Raw genomic sequence first — 23,559 nt, 5'->3', positions numbered from 1 at the left:
ATCCTTCTGCAACTCCCCCTCTCCATGCTCACACCTGCACAGGCAGCCTTGGCTCCTGCCTGGACTTCTCCCTTTGTATGCATTTGGCTGGAAACATGGAAAATGGTAGCAGCCAAAGGGTTGACTCCAAGTATTTCCGTGAGCTAGACCTGCATATAGTATGAACCAGTTCTTGAGGGCCTTGAAAGCATCAGCTGTGCCTGGGATGGACTGCAGGCTTGAGCAACCTAACAGAGGGCTGGGAGCAGACCCCGGGGCATCCCGAGCCTCCTGCAGCCATGTGGGATTCAGGTGCTGGTGATGGGAAGAACCTGGAATAGAGATGCTGCGTTTATGGACGGATTTGGCCTCAGTGGGGGTGTTTTGTACTGCAGCTCTGCCAAAGCCCCCGTGTCAGCCCAGCACACAGGCTGGCATCCTGGATGGGATCAGTACCAGGCTGATTTGTGCTGGGGAGAGGCATGAAGCACGGGAATTACTTGCAGTAGGATGCCGGGTGGGCTCCTTTCGGGCTGGGACTGTGTGGTGCAGTGACCCCAGCACCAGCAAAGCTCAGGATGGGTGCATGGGGCAGGATGCAGGGAGGTGGCCACTGTGGTCCCCATCCCCATGCTTGGAACCCATTGGCTTTTGCTACAGGAAAACACGACCTGCAACACGTGGGGAAACACCACTGACTACCAGAGGACACCGGGCATGGAGGACCTGTCCCGCACCCCTCACTTGGTGAGTACCTCAGTGGGCCTGATCCTGGCCCTGGGCTGAGCCTTGATGCCCCCAAACCACAGAGAAATCCCCCAGAACAGGGATGCCCCATGGGATTCAGCTCCCGCTCCCCTCAGTGTGTGCCAGGGGGAAGCCCAAAGGGTTTCCATCCCTTTCTCCCACATCCCAACCTTCTCCCCTTGCAGAACCACAGCAACTCCGACGTCGTTTCCATCGACTGCAATGTGAAATTAGCCCCCAACGAGGAGCTGAGCTTGCACTTGCGTGGCAACCTGTGGATGAAGTCTCTGAAAGCAGTAAGCCCTCCGATTGCTTTCCCGCCCCGGGAGCCCAGCTGTGTGTGGGGTGATTTGTGTCCTCAAAGACCACTTATTCTATGGGCGTGTGCATCCAACACCCCGCACAGCACCTCATTGTGTGGTGTTTAATCCCCATCAGTCCTCTTTGCTGTAATTTAACCACACTCCTTGACCCACATCATCCTCCGCACTGACGCAGCATGCAGCATCCCAGCACGGATGTAACACCCAGTTGCGGCGCTGGGTCCTCTCCCATGTCTGATGCTCACACCCAGCGTCTCTTTGTGCAGCTGAAGTTCAAGTCACTGAAGCTCACCATGAACGCTGCTCTCCAGCGACGCTTCGGGAGCCCCTTCATCTTCCGGGAGGAGGATCCCAGCCGCCAGGTAGGACGGTCACATACGGATCCATTGGGAGCACTGGGAATGCTGCAACACCCTGTTCTGATGCTCAGCATCCCCACCATCGCACTGTACCATCCCCAATCCTCTCCATTCCTGCTCTTGCACCCAGCAGCAGTGTATTGTGATGTTCTTTCTTGCAGATAACATTTGAGATCTCCAAGCCTGAGGAATCACAGATCCCCATCTGGATCATCCTGGGGAGCACCTTAGGAGGGCTCCTGCTCCTGGCCCTGCTCGTCCTCGCGCTCTGGAAGGTGAGCAGCCCTTAAGCTCAGCGGAGACCCCCATGTGTGGAGGGACCCCCTGGCCCCACAGCTGTGTCCATGAGCCAAAACCAGCTCTCTTCCTGCCTCCATACTGTTTATACTCAGAGTCTAAACCTCCTGTCAATATCCCATTGAAAGAGAAGAACTTCCCAGCCCCCAGCTGAAGTAATGGTGGGCTTCCCCTTTGTTTCTCTTTGATTCCTGCAGCTTGGATTCTTTAAAAGCGGGAGCCGCAGGCGGGCGGCAGAGCGGGAGCGCAGCACCCAGGGGCTGGAATGATGCTGGAAAGGGGCCACCAGCTCATCCCCTCCATGCCCCTTCCCAGCCCCTCGCTGGATACGGAGCAGAGGTTCACCTCGATGCCGAGGGATCTGGGTGCTGAACTTGGGTTTGCATCGAGCTGAGAGCCCAGCCCTTGGCGTGAAACCACCCAAACAGCTCCGAATCGAAGACAAACCAAAGCCTGACACAGACCAAAACCCCGTGCGAGAGGAGCTTCAAGCTGGGCTTGCAACGAGGTGGCAGCAGCACGGGGACCAAGGGGCCACCGAAGCGACCGTGCCCATCACTTGGGGCAAACCTCGGGGCTGCAAATACCTTTAATAGCCTTAAATAATGGGGATTGCTCATCCTCATGGCTGGGCTGTAGCAAGAGCCCTGGGCTTTGCTGGCCACAGCTCCCAAACTGCGCTGCGTTCCTTAACCAGAGCGATTAGGCGGAGATTTTAATATGCCTTCTTAATGCACTGAATACAAATGATAGCAAATTAAAGCACCTTAACGCAGCTCTCCCGTGCCCAGCTGTACATACTCACTCCAAACCCATTTACCTGTTTAAACAAAGGAGAAACCCCAAATCCAGGTCTTTTCGAACTAAACCCAAAGAGCAGTTTGTAGCAAACCCCTCAAAGGGAGCAGTTTGGAAGAGCTCGTGGGCAGCACGGGCCCACTCGTGTATTATAGCTGTACATAGCGGGGGTCACGGGAGGATCGGTGCTGATGGATTGACAAAAATCTTTCTTTTTGCGTAACAAACAGGATTATTTATGCTGATGTTAATTTTATGGATGCCCAGAAAGCAGCGTATGGGCCACCGGAGGGTAATGAACTGTGTTAAATCCTGACCTAGTCTTTTGTAAGGATTCAAATACAGTATTTTAATGAACGGAGTCTCTGCTTCCCTTCTGTGCTTCTCCAATTCTATGGCTGGGAATTAGAATGCTCACATGCCTCCGGGATGCAGTGGATCAGGACGGGGCTCAGGCTTGCTCCTCCACTTATTTCCTGTGGGATGCAAGGTTTTTCCAGCCCATTTATAAAGGGATGCTGTCAGGTGGGTAAGGAAGGAGGAAGGCGTGCTGCTGTGTATAACACAGGGGGGAATTAAAAACCCTCTGATTTTTCCTTGCTGGATCCTCACCTTCAATGGGAATTGTTCATGTTGGGAGTTTCCAGCTGATTTGGGTCTCGGCTGCCCCAGGGGGCCCGGCCAGGGTGCAGGGCTATGCCGGAGAGCTGGAATCCCAGGGTGGGTGCCTGGTGCTCCATGAATCCAGGGCAGTGCTGACACTGCCGGAGCTCCCACTGCCCTAAAGAGACCACATTTCCTCAATTTATTTCTTCCCTGTCTTCATGCTCACCCAATTCCCTCACCACTGCTGGGAGCACAGAGAAGGATGCACAAGGACACCTATGGAATCCTTCCAACCTTCTATTGCCAGGAAACAAACAACTGTGTGCGTGTGTGTTTGCTTCAAGGCTTTGGCCAAAAGCATCTCAGCCCTTGGTGCTGACCTTCAGCAAGGAAAAGAGCTGATGATCAGCAAGGTCTGGGCAGGATCCGTCATCCTCCAAGGACACAGGGGTGCTGGGTGGCCTTCTGCTGCCATCCAGATCCAGAGCTGCATGTGAGGGCTTAAATACATGTCTGTGTGTATGTATTTATTATGTATTCTCTCTATATATAGAGAAATAGATGTCTATGTGTGTATGTATATATATGTATACACACGCATATATCTAAAATAGATATACATATATATATACATATATATATAAAATATATATATACCCTCCAGTTTGGGGAAACCAGGCTCACAGGCAAGACAGTGCAATAGCTTGTGTGTGTTCACATGTATGTGTTTGTGTGTGAATGTGTAGCTATGTGTATGTGTATTTATGTCTGTGGCATATGTATATCAGTAAGTGTATGTGTATATAAAAGAGCATCTCCAGCCTCTAAATATAAGCAGCTGTATTCAGAGAGGACCCTGTACCAGCCAAGATCTCTCTGCATATGTGTGTGTATATATATATATATATAAAAATATATATGTGTTTACATATGTATATATGTGTGTGTGTATGTCTATGTGTGTGCATACGCTTACACATTTGTGTCTGTATAAAGCATAGCTGTATACAAGTCAGGTATATGTGTGTTTGAGTGTGTGTGTGTGTTTCTTTATATATACATACATATATATATACACACATACATAGGTCTATACTGTCCATATCCACATACCTCCTGCCCAGCAACATCCAGGGCCTGCAGAAGTGGTTTTGCCCAGTGCCTGTCCCGTGCTGTGGGCTGATGGGTGTCAAAGCATCAGTGCTTCTCCAAAAACATAAAGAGGGTTCGTAGTTACTGAGAACTTGGTTAAAGCCACTCACACCAACAGCTTGTATCAATGTAACTCCAGTCAGCACAGGCAAAGCAGCTGAGCTTTATTTCAGTTCACAAACTCAACAAGTGATCTGTTTTCAACCAGTGGTTTTCTTTGCTAACCCTGCTTGCTGATGCTGAAGCTCTGGGGTAGAGCTAAGCAGCACTTCCCTCCACAGAGATGCATAAGTCTATAGAATAAGTGAAAAACTCAGCTCTTCATGCAGCTGCATGATGCCAAGACATCCAAGGGCTCTCTCCACCACACAAGGACCACAATTTAAGCAGATCTGACCCAAAGATAAGAGCATTTTAAATGTCAGCTGCAGCTCCCTCTGTGTGTGGTGGCACTGCCTTTTTGCATCCCTGTGGACACAGGGACTGAGATGCTGGCAAGCAGGGATGAGGATTTGCCCAGCATCCCTCCGAGCACAGGCTGGCCTCGCCAAGGGGTATTTATAAAGCCTGTTTGCTCTCCAGCAGCATCTCCGTGCACCAAGCCAGCTCTATAAATAACAGACTGGCCCCTATGGGCACATACACACATCACTCCGGGCAGAGGGGATGCTCTGCCCCCTTTTCCCAGTGAAAGAAGCACCTGTGGGGTTTGTAGGGAATTCTATCAAGAGCTTTAAACAACTCCACAAAGAACAAACACTCTCCTTCAGCTTTTAACGCTTGAAAGAGGAATTTCCATACTAAGGAGAGGGAAGGTCCTGGGTCACCGAGAACTGAGCTAGACTCTGCTCATCCACAGGCGTGCAGGAACACCCAATGGGGCTTTTTCCTATGCTTTGGCCAAGAGCTCTCACTGCCATAGTGAAGGCAGCAGAACAGCACATCCATGACACCACCTCCCAGGGCTGCAGGCAAGCAGGGACCTGCCTTCATCAGGAACCAGGATGAAGACCAGCGACTACGCCTGAGACAGGAGCAGCTTTAACATCAGCTCCTGTCCATAGCACAGACACTCCCCGTCTTTGTGAAGTGCTTTGTAACCTACTGACAAGAAGGCTGAGTGCTGCTTCTGGGTAACAGCATCATTTCTTTTCAGGTCTTCACATACAGAAATCATCTCAGGAGCAGCACGGACAAAGCAGAACCTCAGCAAATATCCTGCAATGCAGAAATAAAGCGGGAAAGGATAAGAACAAGGTACAGCAAGGGATGGAGACACAGCTTTTCCACATGATCATCTGGTATAACATCTTTTTCTCATTAAAAAGGCAGAATTTGGGGAGGAGCAGCTTCCTTCACCTTATTATTACCAACAGGTATTTCAACCATGCACGTTTGTTCCAAGAATGGTTTTATACAGGTATTTCACAAGGACATACCACTGGGAGTATCTGTGCCAAAACCAGGTCCTGAGTTAAAACAACACTGCAAGGAAATACTGTCTTAACCAGCAACACAGCAACTTGACGTGATTGCTAGTCCATGCGCTGCTTTGTCATGCAGCAAGCAGCATGAGTCGCTTCGGGTGCTCAGCCCTCTTCCCTCTTTCCCCCATTCTCCTACATCAGAACCACCAATTCATTTTTAACTTGCACATCACCAATTATAAATCACAGAATCCCTGGTTTGTGTTGGAAGGGACCTTAAAGCTCCTCCAGCTCCAACCCCTGCCACGGGCAGGGACCCCTTCCACTGGAGCAGCTTGCTCCAAGCCCCTGTGTCCAACCTGGCCTTGAACACTGCCAGGGATGGGGCAGCCACAGCTTCTCTGGGCACCCTGGGCCAGCGCCTCAGCACCCTCCCAGGGAAGAGCTTCTGCCTAAGAGCTCATCTCAATCTCCCTCTTTCACAAGCGTAAAAAGCAGCAGCAAGGCATCAGGGCTCTGTCAGAAGCATGTGGCACGCACAGAACAGACGACTTTTTCCTGTAATACATACAATTTATATAGTGGCTAATTTTAACTGAGTCAGCTGCCAGCAACCATCATGGTTTAAACCCAGAGGGTAACCCAGAACCACACAGCCCCTCACTCACTCCCCCCCATATTCACCCCCTGTTCCAGAGGGATGGGGCGGAGAATGGAAAGAACGTAAACCCCACGGGCTGAGATAAGAGCAGTCCAGTACCTAAGGTATAACACAAAACCATTCCTGCTACCACCAATAATAATAATAATGATAAGGGGAATAACAAGGGGAGAGAACATAAAACTAAAAGGGGAAAAGGAAAAGAAAACAACAAGCACAAGTGATGCACAATGTAATTGCTCAGCACCCACCGACCGATACCCAGCCCGACCCAAGCAACAATCAGTCCCTTCCAGGTAACCCCCACCCCCAGTTTCTATACTGGGCATGACGTGCTGTGGTATGGAATACCTCTTTAGCTAGTTTGGGTCAGGTGTCCTGTCTCTGCTTCCTCCCGGCTTCCCCTCCTCCCTGGCAGAGCATGAGACTGAAAAGTCCTTGATCAGAGTAAACATTACTGAGCACCAACTAAAACCATCGGTGTTATCAGCGTTGTTCCCAGGCTGAAAGTCAAAACCACAGCACTGCACCAGCTACTAAGAAGGAGGAAAATGACTGCTACTGCTGAATCCAGGACACAGCTAAGTAACAACCATCTGCTATGTGCACTCAAATTCTCTGAGTTTCGGGTTTAAAGCTTTTGCACTAAGAGACACAGCCCCAAATGGAACACTAAAAGCATTCCCCACATCTCACAATGAGCCACGGGTACTTAAAACATTGGATTTTTTGCACTTCCAACAGCCAGGCTAAAAATCGCCACCTTAAATACTGAGCAAATACAAACCTGCAGCTTTCCTGATGACTTCAGGTGCATACAGCAGGAGGAAGACCTTTAGGGTTGCAATTTACAGTAACACAAACACCTTCCCAACCATTTCATACCATCCACTTGCGTATTAAGGCCCTGGGTGGTTGAATTTGGCTTTGCCATTCTGCCTCACGTTCAGCTGAGAGTCATGGGGTTCTGAGTGTACCTGAGATACAAGTGACAGACACGTTTCTCATTTAGGAGCTGAGTAAGTTCACAGCTTAGAAGACATGGTATTTGTAAAGCTTTTCCCTGGAAGGAGACACAAGAGCCAGTGCTTGTGGTCCCATGCAATCCAAGCAGCACCAGACAAAAATGAGGGGTTAGGAGGTAATTCTTCCACATTCAAGGTTTATTTCTTTGTAATACAAATAGAAACGTGTGCCCAAATCTCGCCTTGAAGGAAGTTCTACCCCAGATTGCTTAAAAAAAAAAAAAACCTACAGAACATTCTTTCATCATCTGACAGTTAAAAAGCTGCATTGAACAGAAACAGAGTTTTCAGTAGCCTGTCAAAACAAGTGACATTTTACTGCCGGAGCATCTGCGACTTCTACCAAGGAGAAGTACCCTCTCAAGCAACGGCATCGTCATACAATCAGTTGCTTATCATAAAAGACCTTATGATAGGACAATTTTTTAAAAATCAGGTTCAATAGAGATTTTCATAATGAAAGGAGTAAAAAGCACAACAATTCCTCCAGGCCAACGCAGGGAGGCACGGACTCCACTCATTCGGAAAGCCAGGCTCAAGCAGTTTCAAGGAAGACTCTCTTTGGCGACAGACTACTCCGTTAGGAAGATACAGCATTTGGAATCCAAGAGTGCAGTTTTACATACTTGGAGTCGATCAAGGTGCGTGTTGATCATTGAAACAATAGAAGGAAACCAAGTTAAAAGCAGTTTGAAATGTTGGGACACACAGAGACACAAATACCCTATCAATTTTCTAGGTATCCATGCATGATCTTTATAGATGAGCAACTCAGCTACATAAAGAAAGAAACCATGACTCGGGTTGGTTTTGCTCACTGTGCAAGTTCCTTTTCCAAAAGTTACTCCATACTTACTGCAGTTATGACACGAATGCATCGTAGCTGAATTTAAACCTGTATTTCCTAACAGAGCATTCCATACATCTGTATGTTGGTAACTGCTGTTCAAAACTTAACTTAAAAAATACAATACCTTTTATTAAACGTTACCATCTTCGGCATTAACTGAAAGGCATAAGGAGACGGTGAGGTATGAGAGCAAGGGACTGCTCTGTACATCCAGACTTCACCTTAAACCAACTACCACGGTCCAATTGTTCTTTCCCACCTCACTCCAAGAAGGTTTAAAGTTCACAAAGTCACTGCCTCAGCGACACAGGCTTTCAGAGGCGCCTTTAAATAATACCTAAAGCTGCAGCTCCTCAGTGGAGATGTGCATTGGAAACAAAAACATTCTGCACAAGGGACATTGGCATTCTTTTCATTCTGTTTAGAAAAACAAAGAGATAACGAAGCAATTCTTTTAATCAAAAGAAACAACTCGAATCTCAAACATCAGCTCTTGACCACAGGAAAATGATGGGGCTTTTTTCCTCTCCCCCTCCCCAAGATCTGCAGACAGAATCCAAAGGAACCCAAAAGAACCGAGAAAAAACAACTTCAGGTATACATATGTATTCTGCTGTCTGCAACTGATGTCGTCCCGGGATAGCACCAGCACGAAGGTTGGATGTAGCCTAGTGAAACTTCACAAATTCTTCCAGAGTTCTGGGGATCTGGTTTTGGTAGCTGATGTTGTAGATCCGTACTGCTCGGGCAGCCAGGCACTTGAGACTCAGCTTCATTTGAGTTTTAAGGAGTATTTCCGACACCCCTGTTGTACTTTTATCAAGAGGGGTTTTCTTCTGCTTATTCGTCATGTCTGTATGAGCACCAGCCTCCACCAGGTTAATGATGATGGAATGCAACGTCAAGAAGTCACTGATGGGCCGGTGGTACTGGACGATGATGTGGAGAGGGCTATTCCCTTCGTTGTCCACAGCGTTCACGTCCGCACCACAATCTAGCAAGAGTCTTGTGACAAGTGCATTGGGAAAGCTGCAGACATCATTCGTGTGGAAGTCATCAACCGGAGTACTGGAATTGACGGCGTGGTGCAGCAGACTGGAGCCGTCCCGCGTTCTGGGGTCGAGGTGAATCAGGTTATAAATCTGTTTGTTGATCCGGGACCGATTCTCTTCGCTGCACTGGGTCTTGGTAGAGATGCAGACTAAGTAGAGAAAGGTGAAAATGTTGCATTCGTAGTTGTCCATGGCTGTGTGGATGTCGGAGTCTTGGGTGGTTTTGATCCGGGACATGCCTTGCTCTATTTCCAGGACGCTGCACCTCAGAACGCTCTCAATGTCCTTGGCTTTAACAGGCTCGTTCAAGTGTATCATCTGAGAAAAGACTTGAGCAAACCTCAGGAGGTCTTTATGAGTGTTCCTGTTGCCCTTTTGCCTTAGATGCAACGCATGGAGCCATAGCTTGATACACTGTTCAAACTCCATGTTATCTGCATAAACAGCCCCACGGTAAATAATGGGGTGAGAAACGTCAATATTGTCCGAGCCCAGAATTCTCTCCCGCACAATGAGACCTTCCATGTGAAGGGCATCTCTGTCCTGCCTAATAGACTCTAATTCCTGAGGAGTCCTGCATTCAGTCCTGTTTCCATAAGCTTCAATTTGTGGAAGAACTTCTTTTTCAATGATATTCTCGCTGTCTCGGTACCTCTCCAGCATCGCTAAATATAAATAGTGGTAAGTCTTCATTATGTCATAGTTTTCTCTGTCATTTGCAAATGAGGCACCCAAAAGCTCCAGAGCTTCAATCCGGCTCCTCCGATCGCAGTCAGAGTGAGCAAGCAGCAGCTCTACAACGTCAGCTTTGCAGCTCTCAGCAGCGACTTTGAGCGGAGTCATCCCGTGGCCATTGACCATCATCGCCGCCTTCCACTTGACCAGCTCCCTCACTATCTCCAAGTGGCCGGCTTCAGCTGCGAAGTGCAACGCCGTGGCACCGCAGTGGGCTATGGCATTGGGGTCAGCGTGCTGCTCGAGGAGGTACCTCACCACGTCCGTATGGCCTTTGTAAGCCGCAATCATAAGGCAAGTGTTATCATACTTGTTGGCGATGCTGATGTTGGCGTTGTTTTCCACCAGGTACTTCACGATGTCCAACCTGCCATCGAAACACGCGGCCCTCAGCGGAGTCGAATTGGTCACCGTCGTGTGATTCACGTTGGCGCCGTGACTCACCAGCAACTTCACTACTTCAAAGTGGCCGGCTCCTGCTGCACACCACAGAGCTGTGGCTCCATCAATGACAAAGCTGAGAACACAAGGACAAGAAACAAGCAGTTACAATGACGCTCTTTTGAAGTATCTTCTACAGATGGCCACAGGCACGTACGTACCCGGCCATCAAAAGGCATTTTATAGCCAGACTGTGTTGTACTTGAAGGAATGTACCTGGACAGCCAAAGAAAAGGAATGAGGGACTTATCAACACACAGACCCCCGAAAAGAAGCAGCGTTGGAAGCTGAACATGAAGCACTGTCACAGGGTGCCCAGAGGAGCTGTGGCTGCCCCATCCCTGGCAGTGTTCAGGGCCAGGTTGGACACAGGGGCTTGGAGCAAGCTGCTCCAGTGGAAGGGGTCCCTGCCTGTGGCAGGGGTTGGGACTGGATCAGCTTTAAGGTCCTTTCCAACTTAAACCATTCCAAGGTTTTATGAAGCTTCAGAGCAGACGGGATTTAGCCACGTTTTGTTCCCAGGCTGCTTTAAAGACCCCATCTGCAAGCTCCAGCCCTCAGCCTACAGAATTCCCTCAGCCACAAGAATTCCCACTACTTTGATGCCTTGTTCCAGAAACTGACACATTAAAAGATGGAGAAAAAGCTTTAAATTGACTTATTGACACAAAAATACAAACTCGACACAATACAGAGGCTCTGGCAGAAAAAAACGGCTTAAGAAGTTCCTACCTCTTCCCTTGTTCTCTCTCCCCGAGCTGCAGAATTGCCACTGCTTCCACTGCACCGACAGTTCTGGTTTGAGAGACTGCACCATAAAGCAGCCCAGAAGTGTTACACAAATGGAACTCCAGGAACCAAATGCAATTTAAACAAGCAGAAGTTCTCATAAGCTGGGCTGCATGAGCTCTGTTCTACGTCATGGCCTTGCAGACAGCTTGCTGGCGTTCGTAAATGAGGGGATAGTTTAGCAAAACATCACGTTTCCTTAAGTTGTTTTTATTCCCAAATCCAGCAGTCGTGTAACTACAAAGAGAAAGGCTAAGGTCCTTTCCACCTCCCTGATTTCTGAAGTAGCACTTAAGCACAGAAACAGGCAGCACACACACTGCAGTTAATACAAACACAAAGCACATCCCAAATCACAGAGGGATAAATCTCTTATTTCCATGCATCCAAACAGTCATGTTTCCCAAAGTTCAGATATCATAAGACAGTGACTTAACAGTGATTTTTATCATTCTATGATAAAGCTCTCACGCAGCCCAACAGGATTAGTTGTGTCTGTAGCTGTTTATAAAGCCAGCCCCTCTAGACAACACTTCAGAGGCTGTGCAGGGACATCCATACCTTTATCCACAGTAAGAAGTTCCTCATTTTGCAAATAATCGCATTAAAATGCTTTTATATTAAATCAGGAGGAAAATCAGGGCCTGGGATTTGCTCATGAACACGAGGTACTTTATTAGTGTGCTACAGGTGTGCATTTACAAGCCAAAAGCCCGGAGCCCAAACAAGGAGAGCTGCTGTGCCACCTTATCTCAAGAATGACAGCAACGCGGGATCACATGCCGCAGCTCCCACTGTGCCCATTGTGTCTCAGACAACACCTCCTTTAATGCGACCCAGGCAGCGGCTCTGGCAAGCAGATCACCACCCCATCGAGGCCAGAAAACTCAGAGTAGGGGGGGGACACAGCCCTTCCTACTGTGTTCTGTCAAGGAAGGCCCTTTCTTTAACTGAATTTGGGCAGATCTCACCCAAAGTTTTCTCAACTGGTTTTTGCCTGTGTTAAAAAAGGGCTGGAAGAGAAGAGGAAGAAAAAAAAAACCCCAACAAACCACACAGGGAAGTTGGTTCCTCCGCTTTCATGCATGTAAGGACCAAGCCAGCCTGTCCCTGGGCCAGGCGGAGCTGCGCAGGCACAACTCCAGCTCCTCAAGTATGAGCCCGATGAAAGATGTTCAAAAGACCAACCTACCGCCACGATTAGTCAGCCCTGTGTTGGAGATGGACATACAGGCAAGGACTTGGCCTCAAACACTGCCAGGGATGGGGCAGCCACAGCTTCTCTGGGCACCCTGTGCCTCAGCACCCTCATAGTGAAGAATTTGTCTCATTTCACTCCCAACCACCCCATACACTGGCTACCAGCAGTGACGCTCCTCGGGATGTCACATCTGGACACTGGAAAACCCTCGATTTGAGGGAGAAAGGCTCGCAGTGCACAGGTACCACCCCACACTGACCCATACCTGCTGTCACCGGCAGCAAGGAGCAGTGTCACCGAAAAGGCCACTTCGGCACGACCAAAGCAGGACATGCTTAACGACAGCAAACCGAGGAGCTCCCCACGCTGTGCTGAACACAACTCTGCCTAGCTCGGGGGGGGAGCCTCAGGAGAGCAAAGGCATTTATTGCTCATCACCCATCAGGCGCCGGCTCACAGCCACCAAAGGCACTTTTACAGCTCCGAAACCACCATTCCCCCCCCCGAGCTGGGGGAGCGGTGGGTCCCGAGCCCCACGCCGGTACCGACACCCGTGCCCGGCGGTGGCCACGAGCTCTACGTACCCGTCGAAGCGGACCGTGCCGGTCTGCTGCGTCTGCACGCGGTAGTGCTCCAGGAGCAGGCGGACCACCTTGGTGTGCCCGTTGCGGGCGGCGATGATGAGCGGCGTGGAGCGCTGCCCGCCGTGCTGGCTCACGTAGCCCAGCAGGTACTTGATGTCGCTCTCGGAGCGGTTCAGCAGCAGCGCGGCCAGGGTCAGCACTCGCCCCTCGCTCGCCGCCTTATACACGTACCCGGCCAGGCCCTCCATCGCCGCCTCCTCCTCCTCACGACTGCGGCCCCGACGACCGGGCCTGGGCTCGGGCCTGCCGGCCTGCCCCGCCGCCGGGGCGGCCTCTCCCTCCGCCTCCTCCTCCGTCCCGCCTCGGTGCCCGGCGGGGGGCACATGCGGCCCCCTCGGGGACAGCCGCCCCACCCTGCGTCGGGCCAGCCCCCTCGGGCCGGCGGCGAGACGGGGCAGCCCCAGCGCCCACCGCCGCCTCACCGGCGCCGCGGCGGCCCGCGGAACATCGCCCGTGGCGCGGCGGGGATCGAACCCGCGGCGCAGGCGCCGCCCGCTGCGGGGGGACCCGCGGAGGGGCGCGCGCGGGGCTGCACCGCCACAGGCCGCGCACGGGCCGCCGCCGCTCCGCCCCTGCCGCCGACTCCGGAAGCGAAACCGGAAGCGCCGCCATCTCTGCGGCGTCCCCCCGGCAACCCGCGGCGTTGCGCGGGAGTTCCGGGCCGCGGCAGGACGGAGGCGCCTCCCCTTGTCCCGGGGTATCCGGTGCTGCCCGCCCGACCCCGAGTCCCGCTGCTCGGCCCGGGCTGTTCTGCACTGCCCCGGGCTCCGGTTCGGTCCGGTAGAGTTGAGTTGGATTCAGCTGGGCTGAGCCGGGGTGGGTCTGGTTCTGTTGAGAAGGGTTGGATAGGGTTGGGTTTGGTTGGGATGGGCTGGATCGGGCAGGGTTAAGATGGGTTGATTGGATTGGGTTGGGTAAAGTCAGGTTCAGTTGGGTTGGATAAGGTAGGTTTGGATTCATTTGGGATGGGTTGGTTGGACTGGCATGGGTGGGGTTCACTTGAGTTCAGTTGGATTGGGTTGGGCTAGGTAGGGTTGGATTCAGCAGGGATGGGTTGGTTGGCTGGGGCTGGGTTAGGTTGGGCCTGGTTCAGTTGAATGGGAGAGGGTAGAGTTGGATTCATTTGGGATGGTTTGGTTGGATTGAGTTGGGTAAGGTCAGGCTCAGTTGGACTGGATAGGGTAGGGATGGGTTGGTTTGACTGGGTTGATTTCAGAGGGGTTGGGTTGGTTGGATTGGATAGGGTTTGGTTAGGGTGGGTTTGGTTAGCAGGGTTGGGTTCAGTTTGACTGGATTGGCTGGATAGGGTTGGGTTAGGGGGGTTGGGTTCAGCTGAATTGGGTTGGACCGGGTTGGGTTCAGTTGGATTGGGTTGGGTTCAGTTGGGCTGTATTTGCTTTTGTTTGCATCAGTGTCTTGTTTTCTTTTAAAGGGATCAGCAGCTTTCATCGCCTCAGACATGACTCCACCGCACCAAACCTGCCCTGCCCAGTGAGCACACGCAGGACCTTCATCCTTGGCTTCAGGGACACCATTACCAGACTCATCGCACGCGCATCATCTTAACCAAGAGCTGCATGCACCCCGCCTGCATGGCCACCTCTCCTTTCCTGCACACAGATGTCCCCCAGAGACCCTCAGGAGGTGCCCCATGCTGTGACAGGTGACATGAGACCGATCAAGGCCGCGGTGAGTAACGTGATACAGAGCCTGCATGGCCAGCTGTTCCCTGCCGTTGTCTTCGAGGGGGTTCGGTATCAGCTGCATTAATAGTTAATATAAACTCATGCAACTGGAGCCGCAGCTCGTTGTGGAACATTTGGCACTCTGGGCCGTGCATTATGTATGGGAGCAGGGGGCTGGCCATGTGGCCAAAGGAGCCTTGGAGAGGCAAGAGGGAGTCAAGTCAGGCTGCGGTCAGCTCCACGTGCTCAGTCAAGGAGGATCAGCTTTTAAACAGGCACGTAGGTGTGTATGGTACAGTGTGACAAGCCAGGTTCATGGTGAGTTGAAGTGGACCTGTCTCTCACCTCAGTGATCTCATCCACTTCTCAAGGATATTTCAAGGCCAGGTTGGACACAGGGGCTTGGAGCAAGCTGCTCTAGTGGAAGGGGTCCCTGCCCGTGGCAGGGGTTGGAGCTGGAGGAGCTTTAAGGTCACTTCCAACACAAACCAGGCTGGGATTCTGTGTGTAAACCCCTGAGCTCCACCGCACTCTGGTCACTGGAGTCCTCCAGCAACAGGATCAGAAGCCAAAGGCTTCCAGTGATCAAACCAATTAGCTCATTAAATGCCTGTAATGGCTGGAAGAACATCTTAAACTGTGTCTCCACTTGAGAAGTTCGTGTGTTTCAAATGCAGATGCAGCTCCCAATTTAGACAAATTCCATAGGTACAAATCAAGTCGCAGGGGTGCAGATCCTTTCCTGCCTCACACTTTTACCACCTATGGGTTGCCCCAATCTGGCTGCATTTATCCAGGCAAAATGGGAGAGAGGGATCAGAGCACGGTGCCCACATCTCCCAACTCATTGCTGTGATAATGTCCATTTTCCTTACACCAAGCACAAGTAATTTCATTCCAGGCTAATGGAGACGGGACCTGCCACATGTCCTGATTGATTTGCTCGTGGCCATAAACCAAACCTGCAGCACCTTATTTCTGTTAAACCTCGGGTTTAAGGCGACACAGGGATGGCATGGAACAGGCTGTATTTTCCGTGTTCTCCACCAGACTTTTCCCATCTCTGGATCTCATTTTCCAGGCTGAGGGGGGACTCGTGTCAAGGTCCCGGGGCCGAGAGCTCCTCACTGAACGAGGAATTAAGGAGTTCAGTATCCTGCTTCTCCTCGTCCTCTCTTAAAACCAGCCAAGACCGGGCACTCGGGATCCGGAGAGGGAAGGGAAATAAAATGAGCTGCCTGGAATTTGCATGGGGAGAAGGCTTGGCCGAGAGGAGCCGAGCCCAACCGAGTAGTGCCGAGTCGAGCCGAGGCGGACCGGGACAAGCCGAGCCCAGCCGAGTAGTGCCGAGTCGAGCCGAGGCGGACCGGGACAAGCCGAGCCCAGCCGAGTAGAGCCGAGGCGGACCGGGACAAGCCGAGCGGCGCCGGCTCGGACAGGGCCAAGCCGAGCCCAGCCTAACTCCGCCGAGGCGGAGCGGGCTGAGTCGCGCCGCTCCGCTCCGCCCCGGCTGGGGCGGTCCCGGTGCTCCCGACCGCGCAGCCGCCGCTCGTCCCGCGGCGCCGAGGCGGGGCCGCGCCGGGACCGGGAGCAGCGGGGCCGGGCGGGCACATGCAGGGCGCGGCGCGGCGGCGGCCGTTCCCGGCGGCGGCCCCGGGCTCCCCGCAGCCCACAGGGCCGCTGTACCCGGGCAGGTGAGCGGAGGGGGACCCCAGGGGACGGGGGGGCACGGAAACGGGACCCTCCTCTTTGTTCCCCCCGTTCCCCGCCTCCCCCAACCCATCCACCCCCCTGTGAACCCGGCTCCATGCTCCCCCAGCCGCATCCCGGGTACCAGCCCCATCAGGATGCTGCGGGTGTCCCGGGAGGTCCCAACCGCACGGAGCGGTTTCCCCGCTCAGCCGTGCCCAGGGCATCCTGGCTTACCTGGGTCCCCCCGCCTGGTCCGGATCCTCATCCGCTTCCAGGGAGCCGCAGCTCTCCCGGCTCATCCAGGGCACCCCGGCTTGTCCAGGTACCACCATCACCTTCATCCGTCGGGTTTGGACCATTGAAAGCGCAAGTTCGCGGCTGACCCGGTCTGGGCACCACGGGAGAATGTTTCCTCCACTTTTCCCATAGGGAGGTGAAAGTCCGGTGGTGCTGGAGCGTTATTTGATGTAAAGACCTCAGCAAGGTTGTATCAGGCCTCGCTCTGCAGAGGCAGAGGATCAGAGTGGGAGATGAAGGTGGTAGTGTGTGCAGAGCATCCCTGTGCTCAAGTACAACGGGGCAGCAGCGATGCATCCTTAGCACTTGGAAGTGCCACGGGAGTTGGATTCTGCTTTGTCATGCAAAAGTTAAAAATAGTTGCACTTAATTCAGCACTTAAGCTTTTCATCCTGCTTTTGTGCTCGCTTCTCACCCAGGAGCTGGCTTACGGGGATATTCCAGACTGTATTCACAACACTTTGCCTTTCCATGCTGCCTCCTACTCTCCTCCACCTCTCAGCTTCGTTATTTCACAGATCCCAAAGCCTGGATACGCACCAGCAGCCAGGGAAGCCCAGGTTTTGGGTAGGGACCTGGAGGCTGCTGCCTGCCTCCTCTGGAACCTGTTCTAGGACTAAAGGTTGGCACTGTCACTTCTGTCACCTCCAGGCATGGAGCGGTCAAGAGCGAGGACACCTTCAAGACCTCCCCGTTTCACTTGGATCTGTGGTTCTACTTCACCCTGCAGAACTGGGTGCTGGACTTTGGGCGTCCCATTGCCATGGTGAGTGCAGCAGAGGCTGCCACTGCTCTGCTTCCTATCGCCTTGTGTAGGGTGGAGGACAGGGGGACAGAGCCATGGTGGGCTCCCTTGGGGAGCTGTCCTTGAGACAAGGACCACTGCCATGTACTGGTGTAACTGGTACCAAGCGTGTTGCTCCAGTCAAGGGGCAGGTATCTGGGATAACTGCTCTTACAGAATGGTTTGTGTTGGAGGGACCTTAAAGCTCCTCCAGCTCCAACCCCTACCACGGGCAGGGACCCCTTCCACTGGAGCAGCTTGCTCCAAGCCCCTGTGTCCAACCTGGCCTTGAACACTGCCAGGGATGGGGCAGCCACAGCTTCTCTGGGCACCCTGTGCCAGCGCCTCAGCACCCTCACAGGGAAGAGCTTCTGCCTAAGAGCTCAGCTCAGTCTCCCCTCTGGCAGGTTAAAGCCATTCCCCTTGGCCTGTCCCTACAGGCCTTTGTCCAAAGCCCCTCTCCAAGTTTCCTGTAGCCCCTTCAGGCACTGGCTGAGATGTAAATACCCCCACTTCCAGACTGTGCTTTTAGGGATGCTCTCTGCAAGAAGATGCCCAGCTCTGTTACTAACAGCTACGTGAAGCCAAGCTGACACTTAGCGAGCAGCAGCAATCCAAAGTGAGGATTTTCCCTCTCTTTCAGCCAGCAATGAGGCTGTAACCACGAGCTGGGTGGTGGGGATGTCCTGATGTGCTTCTCTTCTCCCCCTTCCTTAGATAATCCTACCTTTGGAGTGGTTCCCTCTAAACAAACCGAGTGCTGGAGATTATTTCCACATGGCTTACAATGTCATCACACCTTTTCTTCTGCTAAAGGTAAACCTTGGGGTGCAACTGTTGGGTTTGTTGGGGTTTCTAATACTATTGGTTGTAAAAACATGGTTTTGGAAGGGCTGAGAGTTTGCTCGGAACTTGTGGTGTGAATGGGAAAGGATTTGTGGTGCCACCCTTTACAGAGCAAGGCAGTGACCATCTTAATACAACTCCATTCCCTGCATATACAAAGGCAAATTGCTTCCCCCAGGAATTCTGCATTCCAGAGGAATCAGAGCCCTTCTCCCTGCCTGAGCCACAGCATGTTTTTAAGTCAACATCCGTGCCTTAAAAGACCTTTTGAGGCAGCTGGACCTGGAGTAGATTTTGTCAGTTGCTCACAGCTTAATTACACTTGCTCTTTGACATTAGAATTGGAGCTTCAGCTTCAGCTGCCAGGCACTGGCTCCTGTAAACCATTTATGAGGTTAAAGACTCTCCTGTCGTTGGAAATCTCCTTACATTAAATACGCAGCAGCCAGAAGATAGGAGAAAGCAATTATAAATTAGCTAAAGGTTGAATTACATCCTAAGATGTAAATGATTTTCTCTCTCCTGAGCCTGTCTGGGGGACTTTAAATGCCGTTGTGGCCAAAAAGGAGCATTCAGGATCCGGTCCTTTGGGGGATGTGGAAGCTCTGGAGCTCGATGTGACCCATCCCAGTCTGACACAGGCAATTCTGCAGCTTCACATTTGCTGTCCTGGGCTCTCCCAGCAGCACAGCACAAAGGGTTGGTCCATAGGAAAACCCATTTGTTATTCAGGATGCGTTCCTGTGCCCAGTGTCCCCTTGAAGGACGCGTCCTACTGTCCTCCAGCAAACAGGAGCTCTCCTGGTGCTCGTCCTCCCTGGCTGCTCTGCCGCTCATGCGGCGGTTACAGAGAAAGGGGAGGTTAAGCCTCAAAATGAAATAGGAATAAGGAGCTTTTCGCTGTTGATGGAGGGCTGCAAAGCTGCTTTGGCAGCAGGGAGATGGGAGGCGAAGGTGGCCCCGGTTGACCCAGGGCTGTGCTGATGTGCGTCCCCTGACTGTGTTCCTGAGGCTGATTCGGTGTCGTCCCCAATTCCTGAACCTCTTGAGCTGGGATTCGCATCCTTTGAGGTCGTGCCCAAAAGAAGAGTTCATCATAGGGAGAAGCTCCTGCTCCTCATCCCCAGCCAGGCCTGCAGGAGCTCACCCCAGGCTCCAGGGAAACACAGGGCTCCCACCAGCCTCACGTGGATGTCCCTGCCTCCACCCGGTGAGCAGACCACGAGATGGTAAAGACAGAGCTGAAGCTGATGTTCAGAGGTTGCCTCAACCGGTTTTGCTGGCATTCAGGTACTTCTAGACTGAGCTGAGCTCTTAGGCAGAAGCTCTTCCCTGTGAGGGTGCTGAGGCGCTGGCACAGGGTGCCCAGAGAAGCTGTGGCTGCCCCATCCCTGGCAGTGTTCAAGGCCAGGTTGGACACAGGGGCTTGGAGCAAGCTGCTCCAGTGGAAGGGGTCCCTGCCCGTGGCAGGGGTTGGAGCTGGAGGAGCTTTAAGGTCCCTTCCAACCCAAACCATTCCATGGTTCTATGGAATACAGAGAGGTGAGTGCGATTCCTGCAGGAAGACAAAACCCAAACCCCAAGCAGTTCAACATGAGTCCTTTGACAACCATCCAGCGGAGAGTTACAAAGGAGCAAGTGTCTCTTAGCCAGGGCAGTCAAGTGTGTGGCTGAGTGCTGCTGGAAGCTCTCCCTGCCACTGGAGGGCACAGCCAGCCTTCCGCATCCATAGACCCAGCCTTCCGCATCCATAGACCCAGCCTTCCGCATCCATAGACCCAGCCTTCCACAGCAGAGGAACTGGGGAAACTGGCTGCCTTTTTGTTTCTCATTAATCGGGTTTGATCTCATCTGGTGAAGAAATTGCTCCGAGTACTCCATTAGGAGTACTGGGTCACTGATTCGGTCTCTGCATTGACTGGGGTTGAGGGTGTTGCCTTGCAGAAAGGGCATAAACCCAGGGGTTTATAGTTGCAAACAGGGGTAAAGAGTGGACACAAACCTGGAAGCCATGTAGGCTGCTGGAAACCTGCCTGGGATGTGTTTATGGAAAGCTGCCATCAGGGAGGCTCATTCTGGTGTGGTTGTGGGGCTCTCCCCATGGCAGGACTGTGTTGTCCCTGCAAGGTGCTGGCCAGCACGGCTCACAACTACAGCAGCACAACCTGCAGCTCTCCGCAGGCCCTTCTCTCGTGTTTTGGGGTGGTTTCTGCAAAGCACCATCAATTCAGGGTGACCAGAACCTGTCCCCTGTCTCTGCGGGTCCCACCGCGCTCTTCAGCACCTCTCTGTGGTTTTAGCTCATCGAGAGATCCCCCAAGACCTTACCGAGATCCATGATCTACGTCAGCATCATCATGTTTGTCATGGGCGCCAGCATCCACTTGGTCGGAGACTCCGTCAACCATCGCTTGATTTTCAGTGGCTACCAGCACCATCTGTCTGTAAGAGAGAACCCCATCATCAAGAACCTGAAGCCAGAGACGCTGGTAAAGAGGCTGCTTTCCACAAGCACTTAGCAAAACCACATTGATTGCTTGTTCTTATATAAGAGCCTCCTGTTCCCTCTGCCCTTCTAAAGCTCTTTGTTGTGTTGCAGATTGATTCCTTTGAGCTGCTGTACTACTACGATGAATATTTAGGTCATTCGATGTGGTAAGCGACTCAGTCTATGCAGCAGCCTCCGAACGTAACAGGAGGAAGGGCAGATTTGAGCTGATCAGAGCTTAATAGGGGGGAAAACACAAAGCCCAGCTGCTGATTGTTGGCTGGGGGCGATGTCCTCGGAGCCAGGGTGATTACAGTGGATCTCTCCCTTGGAAAATTACCCCATTTGCCCTGGTTTTGTCTCTGTCTCAATGATGCTTCCAGGATGTGGCAGTTGTTTGACAGCCATAGGGATGGTTTGTCAAACCATTGGCTCTCATCTCCCACAAGATGAGACTCGAGCCCTTTATTCACTCCTCTCCTTCACTGTGCATCCATGTAGTGACCCTCCAGCAAGAGGGAAGGATTGCTCTCATAGCCAGACCCGTAACAGAGACCGCTTGGCCACGGTGATCCAGGGAGCTCAGTGAGGATCTGATTTCAGCGCTGTTGCCCCAAGCTGATCCCAGAAATGCTTGTTCCAGCTGGACAATGGGCTTCATCCAGCCTCACACCTACCCAGGGGCAGGAACACAGGCAGAAGCAGAGGTGTCCATGCCCTGATGCTCTGCCTGCACCAGAGACCCCAGAAGGGTCTGTTCCTTTATCCGCTGCCAGATAATCCTGAGGCTGCTCAGAGCACAGGGAAATCCCTCCCCATGAGGCTTTCCCGGTTTATTTGCTGTTCCTGGAACGCTGAGAAGCAGCTAAATCCTGTTCTTTTAAATTAGAAAGGGCTCTGAGGTTACTGAAAGCCTGGTCCCCATCCTGCGTTCCTGGCTTGTGTGCATGGTTTGGACTGGGGAAGGGGTTGAAACACTCCCCAGGCTCACACCACTGATCAGAGCTGTTTGTATGTGCAGGTATATCCCTTTTTTCCTGATCCTTTTCATATACTTCACCGGCTGCTTCACCCCTGTTGAGGAGGAGAGCAGGATGCCAGTGGCTGCCTTGCTTCTGATGGGGCCCAGCAGCCTTTATTACTGGTAAGTAGCTTCTGCCCTCTCTGGATGGGTCAGGAATGAAGATGGAGTGGCCCAGAAATACCAGAGGCAGCCCCACAGTGTGCAGGGAGGGCTTGTGCCTTCCCCAGGGCTGAACTTGCTGCAGTTTCTGCTCTGCAGGGCTGGAAAATCAAATTAAATCAAATCAAATCCCATACATATTTGCAGCCACTTCAGCCTTTACAAGCTAGGACAAGTTCAGGGTCACCCATCAGCGCTCCCATCCCTGCTTGGGATGCTTCTTCAACCACAGCTGGTCACATTGTGACCACTCCAGCCCTCCATGGTATTTGCTGTCTCTCCCCCTTCAAAGGCTGCTGTTTGCTGCCTGTCACAGTTCCCTGATGATTTTGGGGTGCTCACCCGGTGCCTGCAGCGCATCCAAGTGGTCTCTGCTCACTGGTGGCAATGGGGATGCTCTCACCAGTGTCCAGACGTCTCACACAGAGCCCAGGCCATGCGGGTGATGCTCAGGCGCTGCCTCCTCCTCTCACCCTGCGGGTCCCCAATAGCCTTTTGAGAGAGGTCTTATTTATTTCCCATTCTCATTAGCCTCCTCTTCCCAAACGGGTTCCCTGATGGTAGCCAAACAGCTTCCCATTCATCTCCAGAGATGAGGCTCTCTTTGCCCCCTGCCGAGGCTGCTTTTATACAGTAAATTAAGTTCTGATAGTCAAAATCATCAGCATGATTTGGTCAGTGCCCAGTTCCCCCAATGCGCTGCCTTTAACTCCATCAGCACAAAGCTCTGCGGCTGTTGTGTGAGCCTTTAAGAACCAGGGAGCGTGATTCCTCCTCTCCCTCCTAACACCCGCTCAGGACAGGCCGCTGCCAGATACACAGGGATTTTGGGACTAAATAAGCACAATATCCATGGGACAGAACCAGAGTCTGGCTTTGGGTCTGCCGTTGAGCATCCTGTTCACAAACAGAGCCCAAAATCCCATTTCTCTCCATGGAACCGGTGAAGTTGTTAAATCCCTGATAAAGTGAAGCCAGATCACAGTTAAAAGCTGGCAGAAGCAGCACAGCTTTATCGGATGTAGAACAGGAAGGGGAGATGCTCGCTCCAGGCAAGGCTGGAAGTGCCGTGTTCTCCATGGGAGCACTAACGGGTGTCTTTGCTTTGCAGGTACCTCGTGACCGAGGGTCAGATTTTCATCCTCTACATTTTCACTTTCTTTGCCATGATGGCTTTGGTGATGCACCAGAAGCGCAAAGGACTCGTGCTGGACAGCAACGGGCTTTTCCTCTTCTACTCCTTCATCATCACACTGGTCCTCATTGCCCTTTGGGTGGTTTGGCTGTGGAATGACAAAATCCTCAGGAAGAAGTACCCCGGTGTGATCTACATCCCCGAGCCGTGGGCATTTTACACCCTGCACATGAGCAACCTGCACCCAGCAAAGGAAAGTTTTTAAGTTTTGATATTTTAGAGTGATTTGGATTAAAAAAAAAAAAAAAAAAGAATTTAGTTTTTCTAAGTAGATGTATTTCAAATAAACTCCTGACCAACACG

At 52.1% G+C, this 23,559-nt stretch overlaps 4 protein-coding genes across 8 annotated transcripts in view; 3 read left to right on the top strand and 1 right to left on the bottom strand.

The window, feature by feature from the left end:
- The window catches only part of ITGA11 (integrin subunit alpha 11), a gene marked incomplete at both ends in the record, with an annotated part of 43,610 nt that extends 41,636 nt beyond the window's left edge, over positions 1–1,974 (top strand). Inside the window, 5 exons of the mRNA XM_080626765.1 lie at positions 640–726; positions 912–1,022; positions 1,316–1,411; positions 1,570–1,683; positions 1,903–1,974. Of these exons, the coding sequence (XP_080482891.1) occupies positions 640–726; positions 912–1,022; positions 1,316–1,411; positions 1,570–1,683; positions 1,903–1,974 (480 nt within the window). The remainder of the gene's footprint in view (positions 1–639; positions 727–911; positions 1,023–1,315; positions 1,412–1,569; positions 1,684–1,902) is intronic.
- A 5,516-nt stretch (positions 1,975–7,490) lies between these two features.
- FEM1B (fem-1 homolog B) lies at positions 7,491–13,426 on the bottom strand. Of its 2 annotated transcripts, XM_080626132.1 has the most exons (3): positions 13,027–13,423; positions 8,349–10,528; positions 7,491–7,999 (listed from the first exon to the last, which is right to left on the bottom strand). In XM_080626132.1, exons 1-2 carry the CDS (start codon positions 13,272–13,274, stop codon positions 8,893–8,895), a joined length of 1,884 nt encoding a protein of 627 aa, XP_080482258.1. In that variant the 5' UTR covers positions 13,275–13,423; the 3' UTR covers positions 7,491–7,999; positions 8,349–8,892. The 2 variants fall into 2 exon arrangements, with proteins under 2 accessions (XP_080482258.1, XP_080482259.1); XM_080626133.1 differs by having other exon boundaries at positions 7,491–10,528; positions 13,027–13,426.
- LOC308225681 (uncharacterized protein) lies at positions 13,410–14,652 on the top strand (the record flags this gene model as incomplete). Its single annotated transcript, XM_080626764.1, has 2 exons — positions 13,410–13,902; positions 14,519–14,652. The coding sequence occupies 2 exons, from the start codon at positions 13,410–13,412 to the stop codon at positions 14,650–14,652; spliced, it is 627 nt and encodes a 208-aa protein (XP_080482890.1).
- On the top strand, positions 14,646–23,557 carry CLN6 (CLN6 transmembrane ER protein). 4 transcript variants are annotated; one of them, XM_080626136.1, is made up of 8 exons: positions 14,646–14,775; positions 17,412–17,526; positions 18,262–18,360; positions 19,325–19,600; positions 20,691–20,879; positions 20,990–21,045; positions 21,900–22,022; positions 23,173–23,557. In XM_080626136.1, exons 2-8 carry the CDS (start codon positions 17,524–17,526, stop codon positions 23,459–23,461), a joined length of 1,035 nt encoding a protein of 344 aa, XP_080482262.1. In that variant the 5' UTR covers positions 14,646–14,775; positions 17,412–17,523; the 3' UTR covers positions 23,462–23,557. The 4 variants fall into 4 exon arrangements, with proteins under 4 accessions (XP_080482262.1, XP_080482260.1, XP_080482263.1 ...); XM_080626134.1 differs by lacking the exon at positions 14,646–14,775 and adding an exon at positions 16,355–16,465; XM_080626137.1 differs by lacking the exons at positions 14,646–14,775; positions 19,325–19,600 and adding an exon at positions 16,355–16,465.
- Positions 23,558–23,559: the final 2 nt, after the last annotated feature.

The sequence above is a fragment of the Psittacula echo genome (assembly GCF_963264785.1).
Source record: "Psittacula echo genome assembly, chromosome: 10".
NCBI lineage: Eukaryota > Metazoa > Chordata > Aves > Psittaciformes > Psittacidae > Psittacula > Psittacula echo.
The sequence above is the reverse complement of the archived record's forward strand: the minus strand, read 5'-3'. Positions and strand labels throughout refer to the sequence as shown.

Bases quoted from the DNA above. Each gene is read 5' to 3' on its own strand.
- CLN6 (XM_080626134.1), top strand. From the start codon at position 16,383: ATGCAGGGCGCGGCGCGGCGGCGGCCGTTCCCGGCGGCGGCCCCGGGC. The intron at 18,361-19,324 runs GTAAACCTTGGG...CTGCTTTGGCAG, and splicing joins CACCTTTTCTTCTGCTAAAG to CAGGGAGATGGGAGGCGAAG. The intron at 19,601-20,690 runs GTGAGCAGACCA...CTGTGGTTTTAG, and splicing joins GATGTCCCTGCCTCCACCCG to CTCATCGAGAGATCCCCCAA.
- FEM1B (XM_080626133.1), bottom strand. From the start codon at position 13,274: ATGGAGGGCCTGGCCGGGTACGTGTATAAGGCGGCGAGCGAGGGGCGA. The intron at 10,529-13,026 runs GTACGTAGAGCT...TTGTGTTCTCAG, and splicing joins GGCACGGTCCGCTTCGACGG to CTTTGTCATTGATGGAGCCA.